Source organism: Pleurodeles waltl, chromosome 3_1, assembly GCF_031143425.1.
Source record: "Pleurodeles waltl isolate 20211129_DDA chromosome 3_1, aPleWal1.hap1.20221129, whole genome shotgun sequence".
In the NCBI taxonomy this organism is placed as follows: Eukaryota; Metazoa; Chordata; class Amphibia; order Caudata; family Salamandridae; genus Pleurodeles; species Pleurodeles waltl.
In genome coordinates, this window is record NC_090440.1 from 154,650,427 (window position 1) to 154,669,311 (window position 18,885).

Here is an 18,885-nt window from a genome sequence, read left to right on the forward strand (position 1 = left end):
AAGGATCCAGGATGCCACTTGTGAATCTCATCTGTAATTATGTATTAACACCTAAAAGGTGTGTAAATGTATGTGAGACTTTAATTTGACACTTTGCAATGCTTCATTGCCCGCGGAAACTATTAAAATTGCACCCTTGTACTGTGAGGAACATTGATGGTTATGCTAATTATGAAGATAAATTGGGATGTGTACAGTGTTAGACTGTCAATGCTTCAAAGCTCTTAAGTTATCCAATGAAGCTACCAATAGAACTCACACTCCTCACAGCTCTCGCACTTTTCATAAGTACTCTCACACTGCTCACAGATTAAAGGTCTATTAACAATGCTTGTGCTGCTCAAAAGCAGTCACACACTACTGACAGCATTTTCACATCCCTCGCAGGCTAGAAGTCTCACACTACTAATTCATGTTCACACTCATAAGTAGCAGCCACACACTACCAGAAGCATTCCTAAACCCCTCCCAGTAAAAATCAGCCCTTGCACACCTCACAACACAGTAGTCACAAATCTCCAACAACACTAGCGGTTTACAGAAAAAAACAGTCACACACTGTTGACACACTTATACCCTTTAGAAATCAGTAATCTCCCACTACTAAAAGCACTCTCACACAACTCACACAGTAGCAGTTACACACTAACAGAAGCATTCTTAATCTCATCACAGACTGGCACTCATAACTCCATAAAGCATTCTCCCCACCCCATGCATACTAGCACAAACTACTAATAGCACTCTCAATTTCCTTGCAGAGTAACATTTCTCACTAGTTACAGGACTTTCACACACTATTAATACTGCTCTGAAACGTCTCACAGATGTGCAGCAAACCCAAAGTTATGTCTTATAAATGAAAGTATAGCAACACGAAAGGATGATGGACGGAGTGCTGAAACTTTTCAAACACTCACCCCCAGTCACACTGGGTTTAATCCATCGTTCATTTGCTCATCATGCCACCACAGTTTCGACTCTAAAACTTGGTCTAGGACGTGGCTTAGGGTTTCAGGATGGCGGTCACACTTTGAGAGTGCTCGGGACCCCTCCGTCATCCTCCAGCACTAGCCCTAGTGACCTGCACCCACCGCCCATCCACAGAGGAGGGAGACATCTCCTGACAACCCCAGGCGTGGACATGCTGATTCTGGGACGCCCGGAGCTCAGATTGCATAGCCCTGCCTAGAGGCATGCACCTGGCGTGGTGGACTATGCCTGACCGCCGTGGGTGAACACCTGGCGTGGACTGCCCAGAGATTTATGGGGCCGCCGAGCGGAACCTGCCGACCTCTTCCCGGCTGGAGGAGACAAGGGGCAGAAGGGAGCGAAGAAGTGGCAGCTGTGGGTATCCCAAAGGTGGGGAAGAGGCGAGTGTGGAGGCGGTCCGGAGCAGTGTGGTACTACGCTAGTTGGGCCCGCAGACGACCGGGGTGGTCGCGAGGTGAATTGGCCACGCCCGCTGATGAAGGTGAAAGATGAAACCAGAGCGGCAACCTGCAACGAGGATTCTAGCGGAGCAGGAGTAGTGCGGCCTGTGGGTAGTGACACGCTCCACCTCCTGGCCGCATCTGCCCGACCAAGAGGAGCTTTTGGGCTGCCCCAGACAAGAGAGACTCATCTAGACCCTGGTGAGTGGCATCCTGAGAGCCCAGGGCCAGAGAGAGAGACACGTACAAGGAAGCTCGTGGGTGAGCCAGTTGAAGGGGCCTTGGAGATCCCATGTGCCTGCCAGGGGTCCTATAGAGACTGCTCCCCTGCGGTGGACCCGCGTGGAGGGCGGAGTGGCATGCTGATGTTTTCCTCTCGCACTTCCCCACCACTTCCTCTCACCAGCAGACTTTAGAGTGGGCTCCAGAGTGATGATTTACCCCAAGGGGGTGGAGAGGTGGCATGTACCAGGGCGGTGCCTTCTTCCTGGGTGGACCCCTCAGGTCTGGGACTAGAGGAGGGCTGATCCTGACAAGGTGGGGCCCAACCTGCCCCCTTCACTTGAAGACAGAGGTGTGCCCTACTCGTGCTTGCGTTAGGATGCAACAGATGAGCATCCCCGGAGTCCAACCTCAACATATAATGGGGAAGGACAAGCATAATAAACAACCACCCAATTCCCAACAGCGGATTGATCAGTTTACCATACAAACTGGACCCTGTGGGTCCAGCACCTCAATGCAAAGGGCGTCTGCAGTAAATGGTCTGGATGCAATTCTGCAGACTATCTAATCCTTGCAACATGTCTTAGAGTCAAAGATTGGGCAAGTACGTGAGGATGTGGGTCTTTTGCACTAAGACCTGCAGACTGCAGTGAGTCGAATCAAGGAAGTGGAAGACCACGTCTCCACAGTGGAAGACAAAGATAACGAACTCAAGTCAAAAGTAGCCAAACTGAAGACCAGCACAGATGAATTCCACCGCAGGGACGAGGATGCAGAAAGTCTCTCCAGATACAATAATTTGCTTTTTGTTGGATTCCCAGAGGGGGTGAAGAAGACCAGCCCGCCAAATTTTAGGAGCAGTGGCTCCGAACCTTGATGCCTACACATAAACTGTCCCCCTGGTTTGCAATCAAGCGGGCCCATAGAGCACTTACTCCTATACCTCCCCAAGTGGTCCAAGGCAGCCGATGATAGCCCGGTTCTTCAACTTTAGAGATGAAATCCTCAAGGAGGCGAGGGCTCAGTCTGTCCTTCAATACGAGAACTTTAAGGTCCTTATTTTTCCAGACTACACAGGCGAAGTGCAGAACAAGGGTCTCTCCTACGATGCAGTTAAACAGAAGCTTAGAGCAATGCAATTTTCCTATATGCTCCTGTTCCCTGCACGACTCACAGTTTTGATAAATGGCAAATCTCTCTTTTTCGACTCGCTGGAGACCGAGAGGGAATGACTCACTGAGGAGCACTATGCTGGCAGGGCAGCTCCTCCTCTCTGCACTGGCGGTGATTGAAGGTCGGCGAGAGTGGCCTCAGGGGACAAGAAACGCAGGCGGGGTCGCACCTGGTCCCACCAGAGAAAGCAGCACATCCATGTCACAGAGGCCTGGTTCTTCTGGGCTGTCGCCCCTGCCGGGGCAGGCTCCACCTGTGCACGCTGAGGGGGAAACAGTAGTTGTCAGTACACTTAGAGGAGTGACTCAGCTAAACCCCCTCCCCCCTTTAGCGTGTGTGGCTAGCAGAGACTTCACATATGTCCTTAAAGTGGCTAGATGGGAGGCACCCTGGCTGAGAGCAGAGCCATAAGGGGTGCTTCATTGCAGTAATCCGATTCCCTGGAGCGGTCCACCACTCCACACCCATTTCAGACTAGTTGATTTTGGTTTTGTGGTTGTGTTATCGGGTGACAGATGCTTTGTGGGAGGAAGTATGGGTTGGTGTGCCGTTGGGGGATTTAGAGGGTTATTCGAGACAAACTTGTGTAGTTTGTTAAAGTAATGTTTTTTACGCACTAATTTTTTCCTTTTAGGAGGTCACACCATACTGTCATACTTCTTTCTTACACATGCTTCATGAGTCGAGCTCCAGGCCTACCGGTCCATTCCCTGCGGGACCCAGCCACTTGTACAGTCCCTGACACACCTGCCCACTGAATGCACGCACATCTCTAGGATACCCTGCACAGTCTTGTCCTGCACTGCAATGGCTTGCTAGACAAGATAAATCACTCCGCTGTTTTTTGCAGCGTTTGCCTGTCTACTTCCTCTATATTGAAGCTCCAGGAGACACACTTGATTTGCACACAATGCCCTGTGCTAGCGCGTGGTGGCTACTATAGGGTGTATCAAAGGGGATTTACAAGGGGCTCTAGAGAAAGGCAATATTGCTGCATCGCACACTCCCAATGATGTTTGCCATGACCAAGCTGGACCCCCACAGCTGTTACGTGGCCCTGTCTGGGACACTGAATGGTCGGCTGGTGAATCTTTTGAGTGTTTATGCCCGTTGGCACACTAGAGCAGTGTCTGGAGACCCTCCAGGGAGTAATATCACAGCTCCAGCAGGACTTGACGCTTCTGGGAGGCTACTTCAATGCGGTCATGAACCCGGAAGTGAACTCCACGGGCACCCCTCTGCGGTTTGACGAACCGAAGCCAAACTGCTGCATCACTGGGCCAACGGGCTAGGTCTATGTGATGTGTGGCATGTCTGACATTCTAGGATAAGGCAATCTACTCATACGTCAGAGGCCCACCACATGCACGTGAGGATAGAACTCTTTTTCATGCCAGCCTCTGACGTCCTCTTGGTGATGGGTGCATGGATCCACCCCCACGGAATCTCTGACCATGCACTGCTTCTCCTGCGGATGGGTAGCCAAAACGCCACTTAGTACCCCATGTGGAGTTTAAACGTGTGGCACCTTCAAGATGAAACATATGCCCAAGCTGTGGAACTCACAAGCTATCATATGCACTCACAAGCTATCATATGCACAATGTCAGATCAGTGCAGTCGCCGGCTTCCCTATGGGCTGCATGCAAGGCCACCCTGAAGGGGAATGCAAGACACCTGCTTATACTAGCGGAGCATACCAGACTCCAGCAAATAACACACCTTGAAGTCCAAGCATTGCGTCTGGAAGCACAGCTGTTTCCTGCAGCTACCACCAGACACCTGATGTCGATATGTGAAGAAATCCGACAGCTGTCTCCTGAGTCTGCAAAACACGTGGCGAGCCTCAACTGCCCGGGTATATGGATGGGGGCACAAGAATGGCAAACTGTTGTACTGGGTGGCATCCCATCCCCTGGTTAGTAGAGTCATCCTGGAGATAATTGATGTCTCTGGTCTCTCCTGTAGGGCGCTCTGGTCTATTGCCGAGACCTTTGGTGTCTACTATGCTGGGCTCTATGCGGAGCGACCACAGCCCCGACTGGAGCAGACGCACCTCCCTCCTTCAAGATGTGTCCCTCCCCTGAATCTCCGTCACTGAACAGCAACAGCTTGACGAAGCCATTACATTGGAGGAAGTTAACATGTAATTTGCGACTCTGGCCCGAGGTAGAACACCAGCCCCGGTCGACCCTGGTGAGTATTATAATAAATATAGGGAATTGTTAGCTCCTCACTTGCTAAATTTATATGCAGAATGGTGCCTTCCCTGAGAACTCGATCAGGCCACGATTGCAGTGATCCCGAAGTCAAACCCCCCCCACCCCCACCGGTGTGCTGATCGGCGTATCACCCCATCTCACTCCTTAATATTGAAATCAAAATCTTATCTACCATACTGGCTAACGGGTTACGTCGAGTGTTCCAGTCCCTAAATCCCTAATCCATGCGGACCAATGCGGATTCATGCCTGCCAGAAGCACACAACATTGCCTTGGAGACATCACGTGGCCTAAACCTATCCTCTTTTTTTGTCCCCACAAATGGTGCTGCTTCTCATAGACTTCAAGAAGGCATGTGATACCGTTGATTGGTCCTATCTTCTCCAGGTGCTGGTGAAAGCAGGGATTGGCCCTAGGTTTTGCAGATTAGTGCAAATCCTTTATTCCAATCCATCGGCCCGGTTTCAGGTTAACGGTGTGATCTCTGACCCCTTCCCCATCCATCCCTGGACGTGCCATGGTTGCCCCTTGTCCCCACTCCTCTTTGTGTTAGTGATTGAATTACTGGTGAGGATTATACGTGACAACCCCATAATCCACGGCTGGGCCCAATGCTTAATTTGTGCTTGTTGTTTCCGGTGCAGAGCATTGGCACTTATTTTTGAGGGCTGGGGCTTAATCTTCTGTCTCTAGCACTTACTGTGAGCAAAAGACACATATGGGAAAGACGGAGGAAGAAAAAAAGAAAAAGCGTCACAAAGGGATAAAGTAGAAAGCTGCTAGGGTGCGCTAAAGGGGCAGGGAGTGGCTTTATATGGATTGAAGAAGTCTGAGATGGCTTCAGGATTACGCCGCCTCAGTATTCCGTGTTCACACATTTAAACGCAGCAGCCGCGTGTTTAAGAGGAGGGCTTTGGGCACCGGCACCTTTTTATTTACAAATTAAGCACTGGCTGGGCCTAGCCACTGGAAGGGAGGACCGCATCGCCCTGTATGCGGATGATGTGCTCTTGTACCTGGCTGACCCGGCCAGCAGTTGGCCCTGGTGTTTGCAGATCATGAACCTCTTTTTGGAAGCCTCGGGACTGACTTTTAACCCACACCAAATCAGTGTTGGTCCAGTTACACCCTGCAATGGATTGCTTTTTATTGGCAATGCTATATTCCAATCCGTCGCAATTGTTTCCGGTACTTGGGCGTTACTGTTGCTCTGATGCCTGAGTTTTCTCTCAATATCACGCCACCTACCCGAAAAACTAAAGAGGACCTCAGTAGATGGAAAACATTGCTCCTTAATGTTCTGGGCAAGTTTGCCCTGTACAAAGTGATGATCATTCCTCTACCTTGTTCAGAACTTCCTTCATCAGCTCTCTAAACACTAGTTCAGTAAAATGAACTCAGTGGCGAAGAAATTCTTGTGGTACTACTTGTGCCCCCGACTAGCATTCTGCATGTCAGCGCGACATTTATGAGGGCAGGCTCAGGATGTCTAATCCACACCTTTATTACCTCGCTACAAAATTGCAGGTGATCAATTAATGTTTAGGAGGTGGGTGGTCAGATCCGTCATATATCAGCCTGAGCTCCTGACCCTGGGCTTTTGGTGCTGCTGTATTGTGCTCCCCTACCCAAGGCGATTCCTGAAGTGACATAATTGGTGTTTTGTGGGATGGAGGGTGGCTCTGCGCAACACAGGCTTGTGTGCAAAGCTCATCCAGCAGACCCCCCCTGTGGCAGGGTACGTGGCTCAAGGAGATCTCTGCTCTGGATGATTTTAACAAGTGGGACAGTATTGGCATTACACTGCTGGGGGAGGTTTGGGGCGGCTCTAACATGTTGTCATTTCAAGAGCTGCAACAGCACTATTCCCTCTCCGCCAAGCAATTCCATAAGTATGTGCAGCTGCGCCATGCAGTGGTGGCCATATCCAGGCCAAAGTTTAGCCCGGTGGTAGCGAAGGTCCTGATGGTGGGCCTTAGGGCACGGTCGGGAGAGGGGGGCTGGCTGGGACAGTTTGAGGAGGAGGGCTGGCGAGACTCTTTGAAGGCTTGAGAGTACTGACCATGTCTGCATATTTACACTTAGTCCAGACTTATTACCTATATGGAGCTTATTTTACCCCTAATAAGATGCATAAGGCAGGTCTCCGGGCCCACTCTGACTGCCCTCGCTGCTCGTAACCTAATGCTGACTTTTTTCACATGGTGTGGTCCTGCCCATGCATAGAGTGGTATTGGAGGGTGGTGGTTGCTGAGTTCGCGGCGATACTGAGTGTGTTAATTAAAGTGGCTCCGTTGTCCATCCTTCTGGGTGTCCTTGAGGGTGTGTGGAATAGCCGGGCTGATCGCACCTTCCTGGGTACTGCATTGCTGGGGGTGAAGCAAGATATAGGCGCTGCCTGGAAGTCAGCGCTAACCCCTCCGCTGACCCACTGGAGGCGGGGTATCAATTAGTGCGCCCAGCAGGAGGATATATCCGGTATATGAGGGGAGAGGATGCCCAGCCAAGTATGACCAAGTGTAGGGAAAAATGGTTGGGAACTGTGATGCAAAGCATGCAATGATCACAGGGACTGGGAACATCAGCAGCCTAAGATTTAGCTCCTTGGGAGTGGACCTACTCAGTCTATGCCTTTAAGATTGATAAATCTGTTGTAATGACGGTATTAGTGTGACTCAAAAGTGTTTATAAAAATAAAGTTGGTCTATCTCCACAGCTCTTTAAGGGTTGTACACTATGTAGCACGCCATTGTTCTTAGAGAAGATTGTCAGATAAAATGCTTGCATTGCAGTGCACATATACATGAAATTAGAAGAGCAGTAAGGAACTTGGGCCAGCTCGATGTCCTTTCTTGCTACAGAATCGATAAAAATATGCAAGTTATGTTCGTGTTTGTGCCTGTCCGCAAGCAAATGTTTGCCTCAATTCTTAACTCTTCTCCTACCCTGTTTTTTAGGTCGAGCCTAGGCAGCGCAGATGCGCTGTCTCTCGGACTGTTGTAATTGCTCTGTGGGCGCTATACCCACCTACTGGCTTTTTATTGGCTGTTTGCTTTTTCTTTGTTTGCTATTGGTTTGTGGCATGCATGTGTCATGCCTCCTTTCGTGTTTATCCCTCCCAAAGCGCAGCGACCAAGTACAATCTTCTTACACAGGTTTCCTTAATAATATGTTAGTGGAACAATTTTTTTTACTCTTTGTAGTTGCACTGTAGCGATCAGTATGTTTTGCACCGGTTTCACGTTTTTTTGCGTGCTTTGCCGCGTTGCTTTAACATGTGTTTTCTCTGTTTTGGTTATTTTTTAAACGTACTTAAATATAGCAGTGCACGCGTTTTCTTTTTATGTAATGTTTGCACAAATTTATCTCGTGTTTTCAATGTTACTTTGGTTTGTAATTTTCTACATGTGCTTGTTTCATTTTTCTTACACACACACACACACATGCAGTTTTAACCACACAAGCTCTCACGCACATATATACATCCTTTATTACATACTCACGCGTTTTCTGCTACACTGCTACACACACGTATTCAGTGTCACACACAGCACTCACAGAGACATTCATATTCCTTTTAATTTTTACGTTTTGACCATTTTAGGACAATACCGCTGCACGCGCTTTGCCTTTCATGTTGTATATGCACAGTTTCGGTTAACAATTACATCGCAGTCATATTATTAGCAGAGTTTTAATTATACCCTGACCTAATTTTAAACCTTACAAGTACAGGCTTCTATTGCACAGTTTTTGTTAAACTTCATTATTACAAAAAAAAACAGATAAAGGATGTGATCCTTAAAGGCATTTGCGCTACCTTTTTCCCAGGAACAAAAGCAATTTAGTCACAAAGAGTCTGCAGTTGCCAGACAGTGTCCAGTAGACAATTAGCATAGCTTTAAAGATCATTATCATCAACCTAAACACCACATGTGGATGTTGTTGGTGAGGTTTACAGCTGAAGCCGAGTGGGATCTTTGACGAATACTGCCTATTTATTCTAATTATCACACCACTACACACTTTCTGCACAGTTTCAGTTACTAATTTTATATACATTCATAACAAAACCAGTGTGTGCTTTGTGTTTTACTTCGTCTTTGAACAGTTTTAGTTTTAAAAATGTAAGAAATGCCTATTTTTCAATTTAAATGCGCAATTGTTTTTTGATCTACGGTATGCACAGCTTTAGTTAGTGATTATTGAACCATTATTACATAGAGCAGAGCGCACATTAGCTTTTATCCTGAGGTTGACAAGTTTCAGTTATTAATTAGCTTGCCAATATCTCATTCAAAGTAACCGTCCTGTCACATTGGTCCGCATAACCCACATACGCTCTCTCAAACATAGACACTTTCACAAACAGGCACTTTTCTGTTTTCCACACAAACGGACTTTCGCTCTCTTTTACTCACATACTCTCTGTCTGAATTTCTCATTGTCTCTCTTCAACTCTCACATGTATACAGCATTCTCTACTTTTCGCGCACACCGCACTCATACACACCGTTATTTCTTTGCCACACACATTTACTCTTTTACTTACTTCAGCCTCTCTCTCTCTTTTAATCACACACACGCTTTCTAAAACATACAACCTTTCACGCACAAACACACTTTTTAAAACATACTACCTTTCGCACACATACACACATCCTTTCTTCCACACAAACGCGCTCTCTCTTACACACACATACCCTGTTTCACACACATCACTTACAAAGACATGCACATAGATTTCATTGTAAGGTTTGACCATTTTATATCAACACCACAGTGTGCACTTTGTCTTTATCACATGTTTGCACCTATATTTAGCTTAGAAATGTTTTAGAAATGTTTAAAGGTACAAGTGCGTGCATTGCCTTTTATCTTATGTTTACACACTCTCCAATATTAATTACATTAATTACATTACAGCAATATCAAGCACCGTTTTCATACCATTACATTAATCATTATAACACATACATGCTCTCTCACACATATAAGCTCTCACAAACATACACACATTCTCTCTCTAACATATACAGTTTTTCTCATTTTATAACATATAGGCCCTCATTACGATTCCGGCGGGCGGCGGAGGCCGCCCGCCAGAATTCCGCCCTCCATAATACCGCTCCGCGGTCAGAAGACCGCAGAGGGTATTATGAGTTTTTCCCTGGGCTGGCGGGCGGTCTCCAAAAGACCGCCCGCCAGCCCAGGGAAAAACTCCCTTCCCACGAGGATGCCGGCTCGTAATAGAGCCGGCGGAGTGGGAAGGTGCTGTTGCACCCGTCGCGTATTTCACTGTCTGCAAGGCAGACAGTGAAATACATTTTGGGGCCCTCTTACGGGGGCCCCTGCAGTGCTCATGCCGTTGGCATGGGCACTTCAGGGGCCCCCAGGGGCCCGACGACTCCCCCTCCCGCCATCCGGTTCCCGGCGGGAGAACCGCCAGGAACTGGATGGCGGGAGGGGGAGTCGGAATCGCCGGCGCAGCAAGTTGCGCCGGCTTGGAGGATTCCTTGGGGGCAGCGGGAAACCGGCGGGAGACCGCCGGTTTCCCTTCTCTGACCGCGGCTAAGCCGCCGCGGTCAGAATGCCCCGCGGGGCACCGCCGGCCTGTCGGCGGTGCCACCGCGTCCCGCGGCCCTGGCGGACGTAATCCGCCAGGGTCGTAATGACCACCATAGTCTTTGTTTTTCTTTCTATTTATCTTCCTGTATCTCTGTTATTCACACAGCACTCTCTCTCTTTCTTTCTCTCTCGCTCTTCCTCCCTCACACACAGCACTATTGATCTCACACACACACTGTCTCTATTTATCAACTTCTCTTCCCTCTTACTTTTACAAATACACACAGGCTCTCTCACACATACAAGCTCACATGCACATACACACATGTTTTGTTCCATACACAAGCACACACTTTTACACTCACGAACTCTGTCTCACAGACATTACTTACAAAAGCATTTACTAAGATTTTATTTTGAATTTTCGCCATGTATGTCAACACTGCAGTGTGCACTTTTCATTATCTCACCTTTCCATAGATATTTGGCTACATAAATTTTCTTAATATGACTACATATAGCAGTGCGCTATTTATTAACGATGTCCTGTTTGCACACCTTTGCTTAGTAATTTTCAAAACATTATTACATCTAGCAGTTAACGCATTAGCTTTCAGATCGTGTTTACACTGCTTGGATTAATAATTACCTTACAGCAATATTATGCAAATTTTTCGTGTTGTTGCATGCTGTCACACACATATACACATCCTTTGTTCAACACTTACGTTTTTTCTCTTTCTTTGTAACACATACACACTCTATTTCTCTTTCTTTCTGTCTCAATCAGTCTCATTAACACAGCACTCTCTCTCTTTCTGTCTCTCTCTCTCTCCCTCCCTAATATACAGCACTATTTCACTCACACAGACACTGTCACTATTTTATTAACTCAATTATCTCTTTATATAACACATACACATAATTTTCTCACACATACAAATTCTCACACACATACACACATCCTTTCTCCCATACACATGCTTTCTTTAAAACACAAGTACTGTGTCTCACAAACATCACTAACAGAGACCGTTCTATAATCACAATACCGTTTGTATTCTAATACAATAACATAAAAAAGACCAATAGCTCTAATGATCACAAATGTGAGACCTATTGCATTGTACATGCTTGTTCTAAACTTGTGTTCGAAATTAATTCGGATTTAAGATTAGTGGGTTCATTATCAACTTTAATTTTGAAATGTTTAACTTTATAATTAAAATGACTAACTTCGTAAATAAAATGCCTATTAATCCTTAATGTTTATGTGAATGTGGCAGGGCACCAAACAACATACGTTTATTGCTGACGTACATTATCTACTGATTTTGAATGCTTTTAGAGTGTTTCTTTTTAGTTAATGCTTTTTCTAATGAAAATTAGAATTAGTAGATGTTTTTATTTTGTTCGATATTAACGATTTTATGTTTGACTGGTGCAGTGTTACATACTTCAAACTTTGTTTCATGTACTCATGGCGTGAATCAGGCTCATCCTTTCAAATAAGTATTCTAATTGACACAATGTCTTTTCTAATGCATTATAATTGTTCACTACTGCTTAGATTCCCAATGCTTTTTATCTGTTTGTTTATTTGCCTATTTTTGCTTACTTTAGCATGCCAAGCAACAGATTATCACACTACCAGTCTGGAAGGTAAAACCTGCGTTTCATCCACTATTTCTTTGGTTAGACACCCTTTTACAGGAATGTGTCTGATTTCATTTTACTAACATTCAGTGCTTTGAGCTTTTTGTTTTGTTGAAAGCACTATTTAGTTTGTGTTCACATAATCAAATGCATCTGATACTGGTCTTGTAACATCTGATTGAATGGTTTGGTATTGAATGGGCATGTTGGAAGGAGTCTCTCAAGAAGGAGAGCTTACATGCTATCTCTTTTATTTTGAGCATACTACAATCTTTTTCTTTTACAGTTTGAATGGCTCCATAATTTTTCCACAAGACTGCTGAGTTGCCAGCTTCTGTGGGATTAAAATATTTAAGACGTTTGAATGTACATTTTTGCCTTTAACGGTGCCCACTGTATATGTGCTACTTCTGACATCTGACGTGAGCCCCGAGAAGCATAGTGGTAGAGTTATGGGGCAAGTAATATGTCTATATTTGAATGCTGATATGTGCCCCATTTGGGTCAAAATTTTTAATCTGAGTTATACAGACATACCAATAATGGAAAAACAAAGAGTTTCCCATCATTGAACTGTAGTAGGTAAACTAACATGGTCATAAAAAAACGCAGCTGAAAATGACAATGCAAAGGTAGGAATTAACGACTTCTGCAGTGTACTGGGCACCAAAGTTGGAACATTGCTGTTATATCTCCAGAACTGCACAGTGTGTACTGGCTTCTAGGCAATGTTACATGATAGGTCATGGGTGGAAACTTGTGGTCATGATGTTGTGTTGCACATGTAGATATGAAAACCCTGGGGATATTTTTACTCTTTTGCGCTCAGACATCCCTAGCTCACAGTAGTGATGCAAGCGGAATTTCAGGCTGAACTTGTCACAAACTGTAAATAGAAAATGCGTCGTACTTAATGGCCTGCAAATATCGGCAGCCAGCAGTCTTACTTGCGTAATAGCACAACATCTTCACCACTTAAGATTTTTGCAGGAGGTTGCAAGGATGTGAACTTGAAGTACTTTGAAAAACATTAATTGTAGTTATTTTACTGTTACGGATATACCACGAATGTTGATGGATGTGTGCAAAATAAAATGTAAATGGTAGTTCTGAAACCGTCAAAATATTGTGGAGGTGAAGTTCTTCTGTTTAGGAGCTTACTTTATGAATCCTAGGTTTTCGAGTTGTGGACACTCGAAGTCTAGGCTGCCTTCATATTATAATCGTATCACAATTGTTTTTTACTCGACTTTAAAAATTCCATTTCATACTACCCTTTCTTTTGAGTATAACAAATGACACTTATTCAGCGTTCACCATTGTTCATACTATACACCAGATAACGTAGTGTGATCAGTGCCTTTTGTCTGTATGAAATCTTGTGCAATGAGAATTGGACTTGCTGTGGCATCAAACCTGCCTCCATCATTGGACGTTCATGATATTCATAAATATTATTATCTTCACCTCTGTTAAAAAGTCTAGAATATTTTTCTCAAGCAGAAATATTTCTTTCCAAAAAATAATAATAATAATAATAGTTATTGTTTTTACTTTTTGCCTATTTGTTAACCCCGTGGCTACAAAACCTTTTCCTCTAGAATGCTAAGACCTTTTTTTGGCTCTTTGGGGAAGGTCGTGCTTAGGCCTCCGTAACATTTTTTCCCCTTATGGTATGCACGCCAAATTTGCGTCTTTTTTTCCAACATCCAGGGGATTCCTAAGGTACCCAGGGGTCAATACTACCTCTGGAGGGGACTGAGAAAATGGCAAAAATTTAGTTAAAATGTGGAAAAATAGGAAAAAAGTGCTCTGCAAAAGAATACTTTTTCCCCCTAAAATGACATCAAAAAAAGGTTTGCTGCACTAAATAAAGTTACTTTTTCTCGTGTTCAGGAACATGCTGAGCTGAATCAAAACTCCTATTTTTTACCACAGTTTTGGCATTTTTTAAAGAGATAGTCAATTTTTTCCAAATATTTGTGCTTTCGGCCTACTTCCAGTTTGTGGTTGAAATCAGGATGAAACCCATAGGGTGATCTTGGAAAGCTATACCTATCTGAAAATTAGACAGAATTATGAGGTCAGCATTTATGTAGAACCCTCAAGGTTTTCCCAAAGAAACTCAAGGGTTCATTATGACCCCGGCGGACGGTGTTAATATGGAGGAAAGTACTGCCAACAGGCTGGTGGTACTTTTCTCCATATTAAGACATTGGCGTGTTGGCCAAACTGCCAATGTACCACACCGACCGCTACAGTGGTAACGATCGCCAGGCTGGAGACTTCACTCTCCAGTCCGGCGGCCGTCACTTGCCCGCCTGCTGGATTATGACCTTGCCTACCGCCATGGTTTTCTTGGCAACCTTACCGCCACGAAAACCATGGCAGTAGGCACTATCAGTGACAGGGAATCCCTTCCCTGTCACTGATAGGGGTCTTCCCCGGCCCCCTCCCCCTCCACAGACTCACCCCTACCCAGTTCCTCTCCAGACCCCCCCTTCATACATGCACCTTCATGCACAAACGAACATATGTATACACACACTCATTCCCACATTCATCCACGCATGCATACATCCATTCACACACACACATCCACACACACATACATAAAAGCACACACGCATTCACACAACACAACATACACGCACTCACACAGCCATACATGAACACACATACAACATGCAACACACACCCACATACATGCACGCACAGACATACACACACACATAACACCCCCGTCCCCTCCCCTGTTGGAGCACCCGACTTACCTGTTGTCAGGGGGTCCCCTGGCAGGATACGGGACAGGGCGCTGCTGCCAGCAACAGCGTCCGCCAGCAGAACACCACCATGCCGTATCATGTGTCATGATACGGTCTGTGGCGGTCTACTGGTGTGGCGCTGCTACTGGCAGCAGCGCCACCTTACGTCATCTGCCGGCATGGCCACAGCCGGATTTCCGCCATCCTTCATAATCCGGCAGACGGCTGGTAGCTGCGGCAGTGGTCTTTTGGAGGCCGTCACAGCGGCGGTAGGCGGGTTTTACCGCTGGGGTCAAAATTACCCCCTAAGTATTTCTATCTGTGACAATGTTTTCATGTGTAACTTCTTGTCACAATGGCCGATTTACAAAAACAATATACCATCATGTGCACTAGACCCTTCTGTTTGCAAGGATGTAGGGTTTGTAGGTTTTCCAAGAACCTGAGTCAATAACTGAACTGCAAATTACAACAGTTTTTCATTGTGTATTGTATATAGATCAATTCATATTGTAAAATATAAAGGCTTGAAAAATGGGAATCGAGGGAACCTATATATTACTGAAATAGACATGAGATACGGAGCTTAGGAGCAGTGGTTATTTGTACATTTCTTTATTTGTGGGAACCTGTAGGAAAGTGCCACTATTGGCATGGTTACCCCCCACGTTTTGCCTAGTGTTGATGCCAACCTTGATTTAAAGTGTGCTGGGATCCTGCTAACCTGACCCCAGCACCAGGGTTCTTTCCCAAAAACTGTACCTTTGTTTCCACAATTGGCACAACCCTGGCACACAGTTAAGTCCCTTGTAAAAGGTACCCATGGTATCAAGGGCCCTGTGGCCAGGGAAGGCCCCTAAAGGCTGCAGCATGTATTATGCGACTCTAAGGGCCCCCTCACCAAGCACGTGTACACTGCCTTGCAGCTTGTTTGCGCTGGTGGGGAGAAAAAGACAAAGTCAACGTGGCACCCTTCTCAGTGTGCCATGCCCACAAACCACTGCCTGTGGCATAGCTAAATCACCCCTCTAGCAGGCCTTACAGCCGGGTGCACTATACCACCAGGGAGGGCATAGCTGCCTGAGCAATATGTCCCTACAGTGTCTAAGTCCATTCTTAGACATTGTACGTGCAGTGTAGCCATACTGAGTATATGGTCTGGGAGTTTGCCATTATGAACTCCACAGCTCCATAATGGTTTCACTGAATGCTGGAAAGTTTGGTATCAAACTTCTCTACGCAAATAAACCCACACTGATGCCATTGTGGGATTTATTGAAACATGCACATAGAGGGCATCTTAGGGATGCCCCCTGTGTGTTAGCCAAACTGCTAGTGTAGGACTGACCGGTCTGTGCTAGCCTGACACTTTCAGACAAGTTTCTGACCACATGTGGTGAGAGCCCTTGTGCTCTCTGTGGTCTGAACCAAAGCCTGTCCTGGGTGGAGGTGCTTCACACCTCCCCCCTACAGGAACTGTTACACCTGGCAATGAGCATCAAAGGCTCAAACCTCGGATTACAGTGCCCCAGGGCACTCCAGCTGGTGGAGTTGCCCGCCCTTGGACAAAGCCCCACTTTTGGTGGCAGGTCCAGTGGGAAAATTAGGGAAAACAGGGATGAGTGACCACCCCACCCAGGACCACCCCTAAGGTGTCCAGAGCTGAGGTGATCCACTCCCTGCAGAATCCTTGATCTTGGTTTGGAGGACAGGGACAATAGGATTAGGTTTGTGCCCCCCTCCGCAAAGGGAGTGGCCACAAGGAGGGTGTAGGCACCCTCAGGGACAGTAGCCATTGGCTACTGCCCTCTGACCCCTAAAACTCCTCTAAATGTAGGGTTTAAGGGCCTCCCTGAAACCAAGTCATCAGATTCCTGGCAACCTAGCCAGAAGAAGAAGGACTGCTAAGCTGAAACCCCCAGCAGAGAAGAAGGAAGACGACAACTGATTTGGCCCCAGCCCTAACGGCCTGTCTCGTGCTTCAGAGAACCTGCAAAAGAACATCGATGCATTGAGCGGGACCAACGACCTCTGACAAGCTCCAGAGGCCTGCCCTGCACCCAAAAAGACCAGGAACTCCTGTAGACAGTGGCCCTGTCCAAGAAGAAACTAACAACTAAGGACTCCCATCTCGCGCTGAATGCGTGAGTCCTAACCACTCTGCACCTGATGCCCATAACCCATGTCCAGGTGGTCAATCCAGCTAGAGTGGATCCCCAGGAGATTCTAAACAAGTGCCCACCCTGGGTTGACCGCTCCACCCCTCCACGACGATGCCTGCAGAGGGAGTCCCGATGACCCCCCCTGACCGCGAAAGCTCCGTAGGAAGATATCCAACGCCAAAGGACACACTGCACCCGCAGCCCCCAGGCCTTGGAGAGACCGACACCCGGTGCAGCCACGTTCAGCAGGCGGCCCTCCTCCCTGCCCAGCTGCTGGTGTGCCCGAGACACCCCCCTAGACCTCATCTGCAGCCTCCGAGTAACCCCTGGGGTCTCCCCATAGACCAACATTGGAAACCTGATGTCCTGTTTTTCGCCCAGCACCCGGCTGCCCCTGTGCCCCCGTGTCGCTGATGGTGTGTGTTTGGTGCATACTTGTGGTCGTCCAGTGCTCCCCTAATTCCCCCTAGTCTGCCGTCCGAGTCGCGGGTACAAATCTGCAGGCAGACCTGATTCTGAGAACCCCCTGTTTCCATAGGAGCCCATGTTAAAATAGCTCTCCTTTGACCTCTGCACCCTGCCGGCCCCATGTTGCTGGTGGTGGGTGTTTGAGGTGAACTTGAACCCCGACCGGTGGACTTCCTAAAACCCGGAGACTGAAACTTGTAAGTGTTGTACTTACCTTCAAAACTAACTAACATTTCTTTCCCCCAAGAACTGTTCTGAAAATTGCCGTGTCCATTTTTAAACAAAAAATTGCCAATATTTCTAAAACTGTATAAATTATCGATTTCAAACAAAGTACTGTTGATACCTGTGTGAAATACGAATCTATTAAAGTACTTACCTGCAACTTGAATCTTGTGCTTCTAAAAATAAAGAAAAGATATTTGTGTTTGCTTCTTCTATTATCTGTGTGTGTACAACAAATGCTTTGCACTACCCTCTGATAAGCCTAACTGCTCAACCGCGCTACCACAAACGAAAGCATTAGTATTATATACTTTAGCTTCTGTTAAGCCTCTGGGAACCCCTGAACTCCGTGCACACTATATATAGTATATACAGAGCCAGCTTCCTACAGTACCCATAGCGTGTGGTTCAGAGAGAATTTTTCAAAATGTCATCTTTCTTACACACCGGTTTACATTGGAATTGCACGATTGCAGAGAAATACAAGTGGTAGTAACAAATGTGCTAAAATTCTGTACATGTCTCCAGATAAAAATGGTACCACACGTGTGAGTAAGCCTAGTCCCTGGTGCAGGAAAGGGACCAAAAACACAATTTGGACAGCACATTTGTTTTCACTTAAAGTTGACCCTTTTTCCCCAAAGTGGGTAGCTGTGGATTTTTGGCCCCAGCCCAGGGGGCACATAGGGAAACCAAGCAAACCTGTACTTTTTTTAAAAGTGGACACCTAGGGAAATCCAAGGTGGGGTGACTTATGTGGCTCCCACCAGGTTTCTTCTACCCAGAAGCCCTTGCAAACCTCAAAGTTTGACTAAATCACACACATTTTCCTTACATTTCTGTGAGGAAAACTACTGGAATATGCGGGAAGCCACACATTTTCCACCACCAAGAATTCCCCCAAGTCTCCCGATAAAAGTGGTACCTCACTTGTGTGGGTTGGGCTAGTGCCCGTAACAAGAAACGCCCCAAAACGCAACATGGACAC

At 46.4% G+C, this 18,885-nt stretch overlaps 1 protein-coding gene across 2 annotated transcripts in view; it reads left to right on the forward strand.

The window, feature by feature from the left end:
* ALPK3 (alpha kinase 3) overlaps positions 1-18,885 on the forward strand; it is a 996,430-nt gene that overhangs the window by 74,510 nt on the left and 903,035 nt on the right. The window contains exon 2 of one of the 2 annotated variants that reach the window (XM_069222021.1): positions 12,245-12,283. The exons of the other annotated variant lie outside the window; for it this stretch is intronic. Within the exon in view, the coding sequence (XP_069078122.1) occupies positions 12,245-12,283 (39 nt within the window). The remainder of the gene's footprint in view (positions 1-12,244; positions 12,284-18,885) is intronic. 2 annotated transcript variants of the gene reach the window in all.